Source organism: Lipotes vexillifer, unplaced genomic scaffold, assembly GCF_000442215.2.
Source record: "Lipotes vexillifer unplaced genomic scaffold, Lipotes_vexillifer_v1.1 scaffold395, whole genome shotgun sequence".
NCBI lineage: Eukaryota > Metazoa > Chordata > Mammalia > Artiodactyla > Lipotidae > Lipotes > Lipotes vexillifer.
Window position 1 is genome coordinate 8,969,170 of NW_006797390.1, and position 18,487 is coordinate 8,987,656.

The following is an 18,487-nucleotide window of genomic DNA, read 5'->3' on the forward strand; positions in this document are numbered from 1 at the left end:
GGGGGGGGGGCAGCCCCTCATCCTGGCCCTTCCTTGTTCTGGAGCTTCCCTTTCTAGCCTTTTTCTGAACGTTTCTGCTCTCCCTTCCCCCCCCAGGCCCCGAGGGAGGGTCTCAGTGGTGCCGGCCACCCAGCTCTTCCCGGAGGGCTTTGGGCTGGGCCCATTACCAGGTCAAACCCCGCCACCATCCCGGGGAACTTGGCTCGAAGTTCCATGGCTGTCTGGATGGATTTCGTGATGGTGGACGCATCTTTGGACCTGCGGGAGAGATGGAGAGAAGCTCGGGCGCAGGCTCCTTGGGGCCAGTGGGTGTAGTGAGCGCCCCTCACGGCCACTCTGGCCTTGTCCAGGGCACCCTGCCGCCCTTCCCACACGACCCTGCCCCATCCAGGCTGTTGTGCCCCCCAAGTGCCACATCACGGAGAAATTCTGCCCAAATCCATCCTGTCAAGGACTCCGGCGGGGTCCACAGAGAGCGTAGGCTCTGGAAAGCCAGTGGGGACGGGGACCCACGGGGTCAAAACAAATAATGCAGTTTTATTTGTCTGCATTTGGCTGAAGCAAAGCGGCCATGCCCGAAACTTGCCCCGCATCCCTGAGAGGATGGTCCTGGATGTGCCCAGCCCACTGCTCCCTGGGCACCTGTGAACCACCACAAGCCACCCAGTCCCTGCCAGGGCAGCTGAGCCTGGGCCCTGGTCCCGTCAGCAAGGCCCGGGCACTGCAGAAACCACACGACCAAAGGTCTCTTCTCCCCCGCACATCTCTCCCTTCCAGCCCAGGGCAGGGAAAAGGTGGGAGCGACACCACGGAAGCACAAAGAGAAAAGGTGCAAGTCCATGATGGGGCCGAGGCGTCGGCCCACTTGTTCCATCCCTGGCTCTGTGAGCCCCACACCTGCCCGTCCCTCCTCTGCACCGGGAGCAGCTGCCTCCGTCCCAAGTGCCAAGGGGACGCCGTGCAGCCGCGCTCCTGACACCGGCCCCCGGGAGCCTCCACCGTCCACCACTGCCAGCTCCACCCTGGCCCACCAGCTCCGGCGGCCCCAAGTCTCACCAGGACGGGAGGGGTCTCCACGGAGGTCTGACTGCCCTTCCACCTCCCCCGGTGGGAGGCTGAGCAGGCGGGGTCTGCCCTTCCCAAGCCCTCCAGCTGGACAGGGCACCGACTGTCCAGACTGGCTGCTTTTTGACAAAAGGGAGACCCTTCCTCGGTAAAATCCGAATTCCACTGTAGGCTTCCTTCTCTTGCTTGGGGCAAGGGCGAGTCTTTCTTTGCAGCTCCCAGAGGTCTCACACAGACGTGGCTGCCGTGAGGCAGAACCCGGCCGCAGATTGAAGCAAAAAACATTCAGGCAAAAACACTAAACCCGTAACTGATGACCCAGGCCAGTGTGGGTCACAGCCTGGAATGATCTGGAAAGTTGCCACAGTTCTTCATTCCAGCCTGGTCGTGATTTCAGAGTGGATTCTGCACTCCCGCTACGGCACATGGAGTCCCCCAGGGTCTCTGGCCCCAGCCTCCCAGCCCCTCCCCCACCCCCACCCCACCCCCACCCCGTCTCCTAGCTCCTTCAGCTTCAGCCGTGCTCGCTCTCACCTGTGATCCTAATAAATGAGTTTGATTCCAATAAACCCAGGATGCTCTTTTGCAAAATTACGAGCCACCTCTTCGTACAACCTCACCGATCACTCTGGGCTGTAGACCGTCCCGTTCAGTTCATACACCTGCGAGGGAAGCATGGTCCCGACCAGATGTCAGAGCTGAGCAGAGCAGATCTCCAGTCCCAACTGCCAACAGTCTCCAAAACTAGGTTGGACTCTGTGATTTCCTTGTTCAGTGCTTGTGACAGCCTCTGAGATTGATCAGAAGTCCCAGCCCCAAGTGGGATAATGTTCTTTGGTGCCACGAGGCTGGGATGTCTGCCTCTTGTTCAGGGCTGGGTCCTGGCACCTAGAACAGTGCCTGGCACATGGTCGGTGCTCAGTAAGCGTTTGTGCAGCGAATGAGGAACAGGCCAGCTGAGAACAGGACACAAGCCAGAAAGGGTGTTCCAAGGACCCACTTCATCTCCCCACTCTCCCACCCCGAGGCGGGGGACCCGTGAGGTGGCCAAGCCACTAGGGACACCAAGGGTGAAATGGTCAGGGGCAGAGTGCGAAGAGCCAGGGGTGCACAGTAGGTGAGACAAAAGAAAACATGCAGTGGGGAAGAGCAGGCTTTTTGCTTGTCCATCTCTGGGGGTCCTGAAGGGTATCAGAATGTGCTAGCCCCAAAGATCCCACTTTTACACAAGGATTATTTTGAGCTAAAGGCAATTAAGAAGCACAAAAGCAGACAGAGCTCTGTGCCCTCCTTTCTGCCTCAGAGCAGGACATATATTTCTGTCTGTGAAGGCGCCCCCTTCCAGCTCCCATTCCGGGAGAACAGCCCTTATCACTGCAGACAGAAACTGGGCTCCTTCAGCCCAGTTCAACTGGGCTCCAAGCTGGATCTGAACAGACGAACCTCACTAAAATAACCCGTCTTCTCTTAGTTCCCCCATACACTTACCTCCCCACAATTTACTGCACCTGGAAGCCCAAACCTCTTTTCCTTTGTCTTATTGCTTTTCCACAATTTCTCACCATTTGTTAAAGTACTGTAGTGTATAAGAACCTGGTCTATCCACTTCTTTGGGTCTTCACTTCTGTTCTATGAAGGTCTCCATGCACATAAAAATTAAACGTTGACATCAAATAAAATTTCTATGCCTTTTCTCCTGTTAATGTGGCTTTTGTCAGTTTATTTTATTTTTTAAATAAATTTATTTATTTATTTTTGGCTGTGTTTGGTCTTTGTTGCTGCGCGTGGGCTTTCTTTAGTTGCAGCGAGCAAGGGCTACTCTTCCTTGTGGTGCGCAGGCTTCTCATTGCGGTGGCTTCTCTTGTTGTGGAGCACGGGCTCTGGGAACGTGGGCTTCAGTAGTTGTGGCACACAGCTTGCAGGCTCTAGAGCACAGACTTGGTAGTTGTGGTGCATGGGCTTAGTTGCTCCGCGGTATGTGTGATCTTCCCGGACCAGGGCTCGAACCCATGTCCCCTGCATTGGCAGGCGGATTCTTAACCACTCTGCCACTAGGGAAGCCCTGCTTTTGTCAGTTTAATTTGCACATCCCAAGAACAGAACATAAGAAGGTAAAGGAAACTTACTTTCTTCCTTTCCTACTTACAAAGTTTTGTGGATTTTTTTTTTTGGCTGCGTTGGGTCTTCGTTGCTGCACGCGGGCTTTCTGTAGTTGTGGCGAGCGGGGGCTACTCTTCGTTGCAGTGCGTGGGCTTCTCATTGCAGTGGCTTCTCTTGTTGCAGAGCACGGGCTCTAGGTGCGTGGGCTTCAGTAGTTGTGGCACGCAGGCTCAGTAGCTGTGGTTCGCAGGCTCTAGAGGGCAGGCTCAGTAGTTGTGGTGCAGGGGCTTAGTTGCTCCACGGCATATGGGATCTTCCCGGACCAGGGCTCGAACCCATGTCCCTTGCATTGGCAGGTGGATTCTTAACCACTGCACCACCAGGGAAGTCCCCAAAGGATTTTTTAAAAGAATGCTTTTCCTGTTACTGATCAAGGCATTCTGTTAGAATCTTCAAATCTTTGATGCTGTACTCCAGCAGTTCTTGAAGGATAGGGAGCCGCTGAGAGACTTTTGCAAAGTCTACAAATTCAAAACTCTCTTCATAAAAATGTTGAGATGTTTTCTTTTTCACTCTAATTCTCTCAGAGTGTACAGAATTTTCCAGAAGCTGCATCATAAATGGCAATATTGCTCTGACACAAAATAGATGGTGTAATTGTGTAGGCTTGTACTTTGAAAATTTCTCAGTTTTAGTTTCTAATACTGGTGACATTATACAGGATATAGTAGATAGAATCCACATAAACAAAAGCCCTTTAGGATCCTCAAAGATTTTGTGAGTAAAAGTTTGAGAACCATTGTATTAACTCAACCCAAAATTATTAGCTGACGTCATCTTGGCATCACCCACCTGATTTGCAGAAGGGAAGGACAGAATTCTGCCCCGTGCCTTGACTGCTCCGTCATTACAAGTCACCTGTCCAGACACCCCAACTGGGTCGGAGATCCCTGAGAGCTGGGTCCATGTCGCTTGACCTTCCCACCTCCTCTCCTAGGACCAGAGGAGCAGCTCCAGAAACGAGCTTTAACCTAAGAAGAGTGCTGTCTACTTGCACCTTTTTCTTTTTTTTTTTTTAGTTCCCCAACCCAGGATAGAAAATGCACCCCCTGTAGTGGAAGCACGACTGGACCACCAGGAAAATCCCTACTTGCAGCTTTAAAAATACTAAGACAGGGCTTACTGTACAGCACAGGGAGCTATACTCAATACCTTGTAATAACCTATAATGGAAAAGAATCTGAAAAAGAATAGATACATATATATGTGTGTAACTGAATCACTTTGCTGTACATCTGAAACTAATACAACATTGTAAACCAACTATAGTTCAATTTAAAAAAAAAGTGCTAGGTTTTTCCTCGCAGTCCAGTGGTTTGGACTCCGTGCTTCCACTGCAGGGGCCGTGGGCTCCATCCCTGGTTGGGGAACTAATCCTGCCTGCTGCACAGTGCGGCCAAAAAAAAAAAAAAAGTAAGCCCCACGCGGCACGTTTTAGGGGATGGGTGGATAGATGGATGTTGGAGGGGCACAGGAGACAAAAGAAAGAAACTTAAATATATAGATCAACACATGATATTCTGCCTAAAGGAAGATCCCTGGCAGGTTAATCGAGTCTGCATGGCTACACAAAAGGTGCCACAGAGGCCTGATGCACTCAGGGTGGTTCCCACTCATGGATTCTGTCAGCGGTCCCACTGCTAGTTCCCGTGGCACGGAGAGCCACAAGGGCAGACACTGAAGCCGCATCCAGAGCATTTCCTGGTCTTCTGCCACCCCAGTAAGTCTCCCCTGGGGCCGCCCAGGCCCCGAGCTCATGCCCCTCTGGCCTCCAGCCTCTGCCCAAGAAACTGCAGCCTTGATGGGAGCACCAAGATGGGAATCTGAAAGCGCAAGAGCCCCCCACTTTCCAGGAGACCCTTTCCAGGTGAGACCTGCAGCCCCTCACAGCCACACTGGTGCACTTAGAACAGGCTCTGAAGCCAAGCCTCAGAGGAAAGTTCTCAGCTGGTTTGAGGTTGTGATCAGCCTTCTGGGTTCAGGCTCCAGTGAGCTACCACGTATTCCAAACCAATCACACCTCAGAGGCTCGTTGCAAGGATCAAATCAGTTAATATTTGTAAAGCACTCAGAAATTATAACTAGGTCATATGGTAGTTCTATTTTTAGGGGTTTTAAAAAATAAATTTATTTCTTTTTGGCTGCGTTAGGTCTTCATCACTGTGCGTGGGCTTTGTCTAGTTGTAGTGAGCAGAGACTACTCTTAGTTGCGGTGCGCGGGCTTCTCATTGCAGCGGCTTCTCTTGTTGCAGAGCACGGGCTCTAGGTGCGTGGGCTTCAGTAGTTGTGGCACTCGGGCTCAGTAGCTGTGGCTCACAGGCTTAGCTGCTCCGCAGCATGTGGGATCTTCCCAGACCAGGGCTCGAACCTGTGTCCCCTGCACTGGCAGGTGGATTCTTAACCACTGCACCCCGTAGGGAAACCCCTATTTTTAGTTTTTAAAAGAACCTCCATATTGTTCTCCATAATAACATAGCACTCCCACAACTGGGCATATACCCTGAGAAAACCACAATTTGAAAAGATACGTGCACACCAATGTTCACTGCAGCTCTATTTACAATAGCCAGGACATGGAAGCAACCTAAATGGCCATCAACAGATGAATGAATAAAGATGTGGGACATATATATATAATGGAATACTACTCAGCCATAAAAAGGAACAAAATTGGGTCATTTGTAGAGACATGGATGGACCTAGAGTCTGTCATACAGAGTGAAGTTAAGTCAGAAGGAGAAAAACTAATATCGTATATTAACACACATATGTGGAATCTAGAAAAATGGTACAGATGAACCTATTTGCAGGAGACGTAGAGAATGGACATGTGAACAAAGTGGGGGAAGGGGTGTGGGATAAACTGGGAGATTAGGTTTGACATAAATACACGACGACCTGTAAAAAAGATAGCTAGTGGGAACCTGCTGTATAGCACAGGGAGCTCAGCTTATCGCTCTGTGACAAACTAGATGGGTGGGATGGGGGGCGCGGGAGGGAGGTCCAAGACGGAGAGGGTATGTGTATACCTATGGCTGATTCACTTCATTATACAGCAGAAACTAACACAACGTTGTAAAGCAACTATACCCTAATACAATTTTTAAAAAAGAAATGATAACTAGTAATAGCGTGCTGTTATCAGCAACCTATCGCCAGAGGCAGAAAAACAACTCAAATCTGCAGCTGTCCTAGGAAGATGAGTTACCATCTAAGAATGTAACAACCTGTAAGTGCAAGAAGGGGTCTGTCATTCATCTGAGGCTCAGGGGAACAAAAGCGGCTATGTCCCTATAAAAAGCCCCCTTGGATTAAAAACACATTGGACTCAATTTAGATTATCTCAAATCTCGCAGTTTACTCGAGGCAGTGTATATTTGTGGGGAAGCTATTCAAACTACATACACTACTTTCATAAACTAGTACAAGCCTACAAGTTCCCGTTGTCTGTGATGCTATGGAATTGAAGTGTTTGAAGCTGAAGGAACAGAAAGGCAAGCTGGGGGCAGCGCTGCTTAAGGTCACACGACTAGCTTGTGTCAGACCAGAAACTAGGACTCAGAAGCTCTACGTCCGAACGCAACCAGCTTGCACTTCTAGAGCCGGATTCACTTCAAAAGCATGAACTGAGCTTCAGCTACGAGGCAGGCATATGCCAAGAGCTTTCCATCAATCTCATTTAATCCTCAAAGCTGCACTGTTAGGTAGGTCTTATTTTACAGATGAGGATTTTGAGGCTCCCTGGCTGGAGTGGGGGGCTGGGGGTCGACGGCATCGCGGTGGAGGGGCGCTGTCTCCAAGTCTCCAACCACCCAGTGAGGAGAAAATGCCTGGATCCCACCCCGGATTAATTAAATTCTGGGGGGTAGAACCTGGTTTTTTAAACTCGCCCAGGTGACTCTCATGTGATAATGTACCTCTAGGCTGAAGATCTACCGTTTTTGTCGATTTCACAGCCTTGTTAAGAGCACGATCACAGCGCCACGTAGTAGGAAAGTGCGGCCATCAGGATTCCGCAGAGCAACACCAATGACGTGAAACACGGGTCACTAGAGCAAAAACCAGGTGGAGTTTCTAATGAAGGATTCTGCTAAGAATCCAGGACAAAACCCTGGGAGTGGGTAGGGGGAGCAGTGGGACCGCTGGTTACACAAGTGACAGCATCCAGGAAGCCGTCCGCGAACGACCATCCGGAGCTCCCTCGCCCCCGACGTGTCCCCCCCGAGACCGCCCACGGGTAAATGCCAGCTGGGCTAGCTCCTGTGCATAATCCCCTGGGAGCTCCTCTCGGAAGGCTGGCCCGACCCAGTCTGAGTCTCCGATTCCGGCCGAGGGGGCGGGGATGGGGCCCTGGAGCTCAGACCCGCCTAGCAACTGTTGCTACGGGTGAGTGGCCTTTGTGATGGAGCATTAGTGACACAATAGGAGGCTGGGCAGTGGCATAGTCCATCAACAGCATCCCAGGCCCTGAATTAGCCCCACAGGCAAGGAGGGGGAGGCAGGGGGCTCAGAAAAGAATTCCAGGGCAGACGTTTTTAGTTGTTAATGTGTTGATGGCTCCCCTACTCTGGCTAAGGGGGCGTTAGGCAAAGACTCCGGACTGCAAGGGCCCTTTGTTCCAGGGTCAGACCAGAGCAAACAGCAAATCCCATCCCCCTCAGCCTTCACCCCAGCCCACATCCCAGCCGCCCTCCACCTTCAGGGAGCCCTGGCTGGGTGCCGGAGGAGGTGGGGAGAGAGGCTAGCTGGGCAGGTCCCCAGGGCAGACCCCAGAGCCAAGTGTCCCCAAGGGGCGTGAGGGGGGAGGGGGGGAAAACAAAGCCCAATTCCTTGCAGTTCCCCAAATACCTCCCCAGGGGCTCAGACCCTCGCTCCGCACCTGTCCCCCTCCTCTCCCATTCCCCCTAAGGAGCCCAAGGCCCCTCCCCAAGGGGAGGCCTCCCTCCCACTCCCCACCCTGCGAAAGCTGCCAGGATGTGCCCACAGGAAGCGACACCCCCGGGCCGGAAGCCCATCGGGGAGCTCCTTTTGAGATGCGTGTAGCCCCACAGGGTTTCTCAAAGCCCAGCACCCCGGCCCCTGTCCCGTCCCTGCTTACTGCCCACATGGCCTGGGTCAGGCCCTTTGACCTTTCCGAGCCTCAGTTTCCACATCTGCAAAGTGCAGGTTGTGAGGCTCAAAGGAGACCATGCAGATAAAATGCTTTCAAAAGGTCTTGAAGTGTGGCCTGGGTCAGATCATCTGCATTGGAACCAAGGGGCGCGGGGGACAGGGGTGTTTGGCTAGTTAACTCGGCAGCTTCCTAGCCCAACCCAAGACCCAAGCTTTGGGACCCTGGGAGGTCAGGGTCCAAAGAGCACCTCCAACTTAGCCCCATGTACACCTCCCACCCCGGGTCTGAAATGACTCACAGTCATTTCCCTAGCTGGGAAACCAGGGCTGACAGACACACGGGGATTCAAGGACAGGAAGCCAGTCCCAAGAAGGTCCGGGGGTGGGCGGTGGTGGTGGTGGTGGAGGCAGGGCTTAAACCAGACTCCAGAGGTGTATGGGCTTAGGGGGCGGGGCCCAGGCTGGGTGAAGGAAAGGATTTCAGGCCAAACAGGGGACTAATGGCTCTGGGAGATGCGCTGTCCTCCGCCCTACAGGGGCTAGTCCAGGGCCAGCTCATCTCTTTCCTAGTAGAAGGGGGACTGGACCCTCTCTTTTCTTTTGAAAGGATCGTTTGTACCCAGGACTTATTGACTCTGCTCACAAGGCTGACGAAGACTATCCTGGGGGCCGAGGTCAGGCCCACTCCCACTTCCCAAGAATCAGAAATAGGTCTGCAGGTCTGTGCTCAGCATTAAACCGGCAAACCATCACCAGATCCTGGTGGAGATGCACACCCTCACCTGGGCCGACCTCAAGGAGGTGTGAACATATCCCAGGAAAAGGGAGTCATCCAGGATACACAGGAGAGTAGAGACCTGGAAGTGGGGGAAAGGGGGCCCCGACTCAGGACGGGAAGGACGGGTTCTCAGGGCTGGAGCAGCCTCCACGACAGGGTCCCCCAACCCTTCAAGTCAAACTAGGGCAATAGAGTCAGTTTAGGGATCCCACCCAGGATTTAAAAATTAGACTCCGAATGCAAAAATATCAGATAGTTTGGCTTCTGGAGAAGTTAAGATTTGCCTTCAACCCAAGGCAATAGAAATAAAAACAAAAATAAACAAATGGAACCTAATCAAACTTAATAAGCTTTTGCACAACCAAGGAAACCATAAAAAACCCAAAAAGACAACCTACGGAATGGGAGAAAATATTTGCAAATGATGTACCTGACAAAGGCTTAATCTCCAAAGTATACAAACAGCTCATACAGTTCAACGGCAAAAAAACAAACAACCCAATCGAAAAATGGGCAGAAGATTTTAATAGACATTTCTCCAAAGAAGACATGCAGATGGCCAGGAGGCACATGAAGAGAGGCTCAACATTGCTAATTATTAGCGAAATACAAATCAAAACTACAATGAGGTACCACCTCACACCAGTCAGAATGGTCATATTAAAAAGTCTAAAAATAACAAATGCTGGAGAGGGTGGGGAGAAAAGGGGACCCTCCTCCGCTGTTGGTGGGAATGTATGTTGGTGCAGCCACTATGGAGAACAGTATGGAGGTTCCTCAGAAAACTAAAAATAGAGCTACCATATGATCCAGCAATCCCACTCCTGGGCATATACCCGGACAAAACTATAACTCAAAAAGATACACGCACCCCTATGGTCATAGCAGCACTATTCACAATAGCCAAAACATGGAAACAACCTAAATGTCCATCAACAGATGAATGGATAAAGATGTGGTACATATATACAGTGGAATATGAGTCATAAAAAGAACGAAATAATGCCATTTGCAGCAACGTGGTTGCAACTAGAGATGATCATACTAAGTGAAGTAAGTCAGAAAGAGAAAGACAAATACCATATGATATCACTTATATGTGGAATCTAAAATATGGCACAAATGAACCTACCTACAAAACAGAAACAGACTCACAGACGTAGAGAGCAGACTTGTGGTCGCCATGGTGGGGCGGGGGAGGGATGGACGGGAAGTTTGGGGTTGGGCTGGGAGATGCAAACTGTTACCTTTAGAATGGATAGACAACAAGGGCCCACTGTAGAGCACAGGGAACTATATCCAGTCTCCTGGGATAAACCACAATGGAAAAGAGTATTAAAAAAAGAATGTACATAAATACACTGCCATGTGTGAAATAGATAGCTAAAGGGAACTTGCTTAGCACAGGGAGCTCAGCTTGGTGCTCTGTGATGGCCTAGTCGGGTGGGATGGCAGTGGGGAGGTCCAAGAGGGAGGGGATGTGTGTTTGTGTATGGCTGATGCACTTCACTGTGCGGCAGAAACTAACACAACATTGCAAAGCAGTTATACTCAAAAAAAAAAAGAATGTTGGGGCTTTCCTGGTGGCGCAGTGGTTGAGAGTCCGCCTGCCGATGCAGGGGACACGGGTTCGTGCCCCGGTCCGGGAAGATCCCACATGCCGCGGAGCGGCTGGGCCCGTGAGCCATGGCCGCTGAGCCTGCGCGTCCGGAGCCTGTGCTCCGCAACGGGAGAGGCCACAACCGTGAGAGCCCCGCGTACTGCAAAAAAAAAAAAGAATGTATATATGTGTAAAACAGAGTCACTTTGCTGTACAGCAGAGACTGGCACAACATTGTAAATCAATTATATTTCAATTAAAAAAAATTGTCTTCAAGAGAGAATTTACTGATGGGGAAGCATACGTGACCGGTCTGATTGATAATTTTCTCTGAAAACTGCATTCTGACTTTCTTGTGTATACATCTGTCTCTTATGACTTTGGTCAATGTGTGTCAGTCCTCTGGAGCCCTTTTACTTCTGGGTGTACAAACAGTAAAATTTCTGAGCCAATAAAGACCACGGAATATGGTAACAAAACCAAAATAGTGCCACCCTTGAAGTCAGTTCAAATTACTGAGTGTGGCAAGGCCTTGGCACACTCAATAATTTGGATGAATGGATAGACCAGTTTGGATACTGTCGGGGAAGCGCTCTCAGCTGGACATCACATCTCTTCCCATCAAACACTCCTCAAACATTCCAAGCTTTATAAACCTTGTCTACCCTCACATCCCAACTCGGCTCCAAGAGCGGTCTTGGTGCCACAGCTCCTGGGGCTCCCGCATCGAGGGGTCAGGGGAAGTTCCCTCCACCCTCCTTTGTCAAAGGCCTTGGGTCCCCAGTGCAGAGTCCATCCCAGGGACCCAGGCCCTCCTGTCAATCTTTAACTTGGTTAATCAGCCTGACTGTTGCCCTTGGGAGTGCAGGTCGGCTTATTAGGTGTCACCTTTGCGTCCTGGCCTTTAAATTTCTCCAAACTGGGGGAAAGAGAAAGGACTTGTTTGGGGCCCTTTCATGTTGGGGGATGCTGGTGGGGGGTCCCTTTGGCCCACCCAGCCTTGGGTAGTGCTCTTATCAAAACCTTTGTTTCAATCCCATCAATGTCCATTGTATTCATCCCTTTTTTTTTTTTTTTTTGTAATGTCTTCCGAAATTAGGTGTGTCTACGCACAGCACATCTCAACTTTTTGCGGTACGCGGGCCTCTCACCGCCGTGGCCTCTCCCGTTGCGGAGCGCAGGCTCCGGACGTGCAGGCTCAGCGGCCACGGTTCACGGGCCCAGCCGCTCCGCAGCACGTGGGATCCTCCCGGACCGGGGCACGAACCCGCGTCCCCTGCATCGGCAGGCGGACTCTCAACCGCTGCGCCACCAGGGCAGCCCTTCATCCCATTTCTTAATAACCACCTATAGATTCCCACACTGCTGGGACCAGTCCTGCGACTCTCCCCTTAATAACCCTTTACAGATGTCTACCTTGTCGGAAAGAGTCCCGACTTCACCGTTCTTCTCGCTCCCTTGTTAATTAATGGACCGTTTTTATTAGCATCTGTAAGACCCACGAGGCGAAGCTAGGACACTGAATTCCATACGGCTTCCCAAACCATTTTGTTCATTTGAGTTAAGGTAACCTTTTGGTCTTAACATTGGTACCAATAAAACAGGTGTTTACAAGGAGAGGTCTCTAAAAAATTTACCAATTTAGAAGTTTTTCCAGTTCAAAGTATCCATCCTCTGGCCATTGACAGTAAGGTCGTAATACCAACTCACACCATAAGGCTTTCTGTGGCTTAACCATGAACAAAAGAGGTGTCGCGGGAGAGTGCAAAGGACACAGCCTCACAAGCTCCAGAAAGTTCGCCCCCAAGGATGGTCTAAGGAAGCAAAGGCGGCCGTGAAGGTTGAGATGACAGAGGACCCCTGTGGACGGAGACCCCTTGTGACAAACCCCCGGGGAGCCGGCACAGTCGGACAAGGACGCTGGTTGCAAGCCCAGGTGTGGCCTGTGCTTCCGACCAGAGGTGACAGCTAGAAATCCCAGTCTATCCGACTGGTCACCAAATGCCCTGGTGCCTGCTCCTTCCAGACGGCAGGACCAGAGAAGTTTTCTCACTGGTGCTGAGGCCAAACTCTCAAGACATAGAACAAGAAAAAAGTCAAACCAATCAGACCAATGGTTTTCCTCCTTATGACACAAAAGACAGAAACACAGAAAAACAGCGACCATCTCTGGGAGGAAAAGGATTCACAAGCCCAGAGCTCTCTTCCAAATTCACTGGCGCAGAGGCCCTAAGGCCCAAGAGCTAGCTCCACAAATATTTTCTCCTGCTAATCTTATTTTAGAAAAGAGAAAAAGGACTCTTACCACTCCTGTTTCCAAAAGCCCCTGCAGGCAGAGATCCAGCAAACTGACAGGATAAGGATTCTCACCTTCTGCCAGGATCTCTGAGATGCAGGAGACTGGGGCCAGGGGTGTCCAGCCAGTGAAGTTGAATCCAGCTGCCTAGGCCAACTGGCCAACAGTCGGGGTGTAGGGGGAGACATTTCCATCTACCCTTCGAGGTTCTGGCTGGTCTGAGAATTAAACTGACATGAGACAGATTAACAGGAGAAAATCTAGCAAAAGTTTAATAACAGCTCTACGTGGGAGAGACCCAGGAAGACTGAGCCACTCACCCAAATGGCTGAAGCCCTCACCTTAAATACCATCTTCAGCTCAAGACAAAAGAGGATGTTGGGGGTAGGGGTTTGGGACTTCAAAGGGGAGGAAGGCAATTCACAGGGTGATGAAAAGCAAGTGTTTGGGAAACACATGTTCGCTGGGCCAGCAGGGACAGTGGGACAGAGTGGACTCTGGTGTCCAGGCCCTGAGGGGTCCCCCGACCACACCCAGCCGTATTTTCTGCAGAGACTCTGGTGCGGCTCTATGCTGAGAACAGGCCCTTTAGTGCTTTTCGTCACTTAGGGGGAAGGTCAGAGGCTCTTCCCCAGTCTTTTGGGCCTTGATTGTTTCAGCCCCAAATAATCCACTTGCCAAAGTGACACTTTTGGGGGCGAGTGTGCTCCCCTACAGCGCAATGCACACACTCTTGTGAGCCCCCTAAAGGTACTGGAAGAGCCTTCCAGTACCTCGGCTACTCCCTCAACCCCCAATCCCCACCTCCCCCCAAAAGTCCTCAGGAAAGTCCTCTTCCATACCCACCAGAAGGGTCCTCTCACGGCAGCACTTGGCCCGCCCGGGCTCCTTGTGGGACGCCTCCCCAGCCTGGAGCCCCAGCCACCCCGCTGCCTCCCCCAGCTCAGGTCTGCAAAGCTGAGGTCGGTCCGTCTCAGGTACCTGAGACCCCATCACCCTTTGCTTCTGGCCAACATACAAGGTCCTAGTGAGCGATTTGTTAATATTTTGACGCTTTGGGATACTTTTGGACTCTTCTCAATCTTTTCCTTTTTTTTCTCTTTGACCTTTCTTCCTCAAAGTCAAATCAAATGTCTCTGTTGCCCATAGAAGACTCCGTGCTCCACAGAGAGGGCCCTCAGGAACTGACCAGACCTCACTCTACCTGCAACTAGACCCATTTACCAGATGAAAGGCTCAGTGGGCCTTGCACCAAGGGCACCGTCCTGTGGGACTCACAGTAGCGCATTTGGATAGGAAAGGAGACGGTCAAGGATGGTCTGGGCACGAGGCACTGCCCAGAGTCCAGGGCAGGTGCCCAGGCATCAGCAGGCCCTGTGCGTCTGGGGGGAGCTGGGCCGTGGGGATCACGAGGGAAGGGAGGTGACGGGCAGTGAGGAGCACATGCCCAGTTTTGCAGAGCCCGCCCAGGGCTTTTTGCTCACATGGCCGCCGGAAAGTCACCAGGCCCCTTGGGAGTGAAGCCGGCCCTCGGTCCTGTGCAGCACAGGGTGGGGAGCCCGTGAAGCCCTACAGGGTGAGAACAGAGAGTCCAGCCTGAGCAGAGATGGACTCACCGGGTACAGCATGGCTCTGAGCTCCAGGTACAGCACATTGTCCTGGTAGAACTCCTCCAGGCCCTGGGAGATGTAGTCTCTGAATACCGGGGCGTAGCTCACGAGGCCCGCGCGATCGCTAAGAAGATGGTCTCGAACTTGGCCCAGACCACGTCTTGGTTTGCATAAGTCGCCTGGGGGTTCTCGGTCATCAGAGTGAAATTCCTCAGCAGGCTGTCAGGATACAAAGGCTGGGCAGAGGCTTGCTGCAGGCTGTCAACCCCGGCCTGTAGGACTCCTGCCCAGGCTCCCTGATGGAGGCCCCCCACCTTGGGACCTCCAAGTGCTCCCCAGGAGACACCTGGCAGGATGCTCCCACCAGCCAGGCTCTGCTGTCCCCCTTGGCCTCTTAGCCAGGCTGACCCCACTGAATGGACATCTCAGACCAAGCTCTCCTTGGAGGGTGCTATGCACTGAATCGTGTCCCCAAAATTCATATGCTGAAACCCTAATTCCCAATGTGAGATGAGGACTTTCAGAAGGTAATTAAGGTTAAATGAGGTCGTAAGGGTGGAGCCCTGACCCAGTAGGGCTGGTGTCCGAGACCCCAGGGGTGCACGCACAGTGAGAAGGCGGCCATCTGCCAGCCCAGGAGAGAGGCCTTGGAGAAACCTGCCCACACCTTGATCTTGGACTCCCAGCTTCCAGAACTGTGAGAAAATACATTGGTATTCTTTAAGCCACCCCGTCTGTGGTATTCCATTGTGGCAGCCCCAGCAAACTCAAGCCCGAGGTCCCATGGAAATAGTTGTGGACTTGGCAGTACAGGACACAGGTTACTTCCCTGATCAGCCGTTTACCAGCTGTGTGGCCTTAGGCAACCTCCTTAAAATGCAGGCTGAGCTGCATTTTCTTACTCATCAAGGAAATACCTCAAGAAAGTCCTCTGTAGATGGTTCTACGATTAGAATAGTTATTATAATATTTGTATACAAGTCTGTCAGGAAGCTGGCCATCATGTTTTCAGGCTGTTTCATCCATCCTGGGCCCTCTTGGCTCCAGGAGCTGGGAATCCCCTTGTCTCCGGCCTTACTGAGGGTCCAGACAAATCCCGTTCGGTGCAGCAGCAGTGTCACTGGTCAAATCGGGTTTTAAACGTACCAGGAACTTGCTGCAGATGGGGAAGGTGTTGAATGCCTTGGTGAAGCAAAGGATCCCATAAAGTTAAGAGAAAAGGCCTCCTGACTTTTTAAACGCCAGGTGTTTCTAGAAGGGTCTGTCCCACGGGAACAGCGCACACGCCAACCCCACCTGCGCAGGTGCGAGACGGGTTCTTCCCGAACCACCACCCACCTGTGGTCAAACTCGGTGATGTTCGGCAGCCCCTTTCGAAACTTCTCCAGCAAAACCCACTCGGGACATTCTGTTGTGTTCAGGGTGGGGGGAGTCGAGCGAGCAAATCTGAACTGCGGGGTCCCCCTCGGGGTGAGGCAGAAATAGCAGTGGGGCCTGTAGGTGGCGTTTCTCACCAGCCAGTCCACGCTGACTACGCTGAAGTCGTGGACATGTAAAGCAGCCCCTGCAGGGGGAGGGGCGGGTGGGGTGAGGCGAGGGCAGCAGAGGCCGGACCCCGGGGCTCGGGGCCGAGAGCCCAGCAGAGGTGGACGAGAGGGGCACGGCTTTCTATGGGGCCACGTTCTTGGGGACACGGGGCCCTTCCCTCTGTGGCGGCCTCGTCCCGGGGTGGCCCGGCCTCCTGGCTCCTTGACTCCGTCCCTCACCAGCAGGAGCCCTGGGTGATCTCATCCAAGAGGCCGCAGGCGGGTTTGCAATCAGAAAGCTGGGCTCCGTCTATTGGCTTCCAGCTCCCATGGGGAGCCTGACCCCCAGATGAGTCCTCCGGGCCCAGTGCAGCGTGAGGGGCGTGAGAAGACCACCCCCACCCACCCACGCCAGCCTGTTCACCCAGGGTCCCTGAGTCCCCCATCCTGTTCCGCATCACCCCACATGCGGCCTGCCCACCTCCTGCTTCCTGCCGAGCCCTGCAGCTTCTGGCCTCCTTCAGACCTTACACTGACTCGAGGCTCAGGGTTCACCCCCTCTGCCCTCCAGCTGCGTCTGAGCACCTGGCCTGGACACTGGCCCCCTGGCAGGTGACCCGCTGTGCGAGCTCTGGCGTGTCCCCTCTCTAAACAGGGAGGCTGCTTTACAACCTCACAGTTTTTACATTTTTTAATCTCTATAATACTAAAAAAAAAGTATAGAAAGCTTGCAGCTGCAAGTTACGTGTTCAGGATCCTGATTGTTCTACTGTTCACAGCAATGCGTTTATACAGTAGCGTCACCTGCAAATTGGCACTTGCCATCTACCTCTACAAGGATTACATCATGAGCCGCTGCAGCTGCTGACCTTCGACACCCCCTGAAAGGAGTTCAGGGTGGAGATCAGAAATGAGGCCCTCTGTGCTCTGGGAAAAATGAACTCCTCTTATTTACAAAAACACTAAGATCCTTCTTGGTGACATCTGCTCCTGGTGACTAGCAGAAACCGCCTGCAAAAAACATGTGCCTAGGGTTTCCCTGGTGGCGCAGTGGTTGAGAGTCCGCCTGCCGATGCAGGGGACACGGGTTCGTGCCCCGGTCCGGGAAGATCCCACATGCCGCGGAGCAGCTGGGCCCGTGAGCCATGGCCGCTGAGCCTGCGCGTCCGGAGCCTGTGCTCCACAACTGGAGAGGCCACAGCAGTGAGAGGCCCGCATACCGCAAAAAAAACCCAAAAACATGTGCTTGATTGCATGGACTCCCCCTTCACCAAAATCACGTAGGTACTGACCTTCCCCCTACCTCTCTGGAGCAGCTCCTCAGAGCTCTCTGAAATGCCGTCTCCCGGGCTATAGTCCTCATTTTGCCCCAAATAAAACTTAACTCCCAGCTCTCACGTTGTGCATTTTTCCCAGTGGACAGTAGCAACGAAGAACTAGAAACGTGTTGTTTACCCAGGACGCGTCCTCTTCAGTAACTTAGCCCCCGGAAAGGCTAGAAGAACGTATGCAGGGAGGGACAGGGTTCTTACAGACTTCCAGCCCCGCCAGGGATGCCCGGTGATGTCCAAGCCCCCTCCCTGCCATCTGTCTGAGGCCGAGTCCCCTCGGAGCCAGCGTTTCGGTTTCAGGGTGGACGGCAGCCACCAGTCCACCAGCAAGGACTAGGGCTCAGCGCCCCAGTGGAGTCTGGGCTCCACTCGAAACAAGAACCACCGGCTCCGGTTTAGTCCGTCCTGTGTCCCCAGGAGCCCAGAACCGTCGCCTCTAGACACACCTACCTTTTGGCATCTTTTTCAGGATGTTGAACACTGCACTTTTCTCAATGAGGCTCTTGGCTTGGAAGAAGTGCATGCTGGGTGGGATGCTCCCCGCCCACAGGGCCTCCTGCATCTCAGCCTCCTTGAGGGCCCCGAGCCTCTGGTTGGCCAGCTCCTCCTCCTGCTTCAGCACCAGCGGCCCCCCGATACGCATCATCTTCTCTCTCATCAACAGCCGGTTTCGTGCTTCGTCTCCGGATGTGGCCGAGCGGAAAGAAGACATGGCCACGGCCAGCAGCAGCGTGGACAGGGCTGGCCGCCCTGACACAGACATTGGGATGCCTGGAAGAGGAAATCGCTCTGCTGGAGACTTGGGAAGGGGGGAGGCTGAAGGTTTTAGTGTTGAAGCTGGACTGCCCTCCTCCCATCCTATACTCAGATGACCAGGAGGCAGCATGTACACGACGCTTCTGCTTCTCTGAGATCCCAGAGAAGAGGCCTCTGGGTACAGACAAGGGGGGGTTCCCCACATAAAAGCTCATCACGAGGCCTCACAGACCAGGGCTTGTCCCCCGCGAGC

General features: G+C 52.7%; 1 protein-coding gene across 1 annotated transcript in view; it reads right to left on the minus strand.

Annotated features, from left to right (window-relative positions):
- Positions 1-18,241, minus strand: part of ADA2 (adenosine deaminase 2) — a 23,991-nt gene extending 5,750 nt beyond the window's left edge. Inside the window, 6 exon segments of the mRNA XM_007469485.1 lie at positions 168-258; positions 1,600-1,727; positions 14,628-14,738; positions 14,741-14,840; positions 15,960-16,185; positions 17,929-18,241. Of these exon segments, the coding sequence (XP_007469547.1) occupies positions 168-258; positions 1,600-1,727; positions 14,628-14,738; positions 14,741-14,840; positions 15,960-16,185; positions 17,929-18,241 (969 nt within the window).
- Positions 18,242-18,487: the final 246 nt, after the last annotated feature.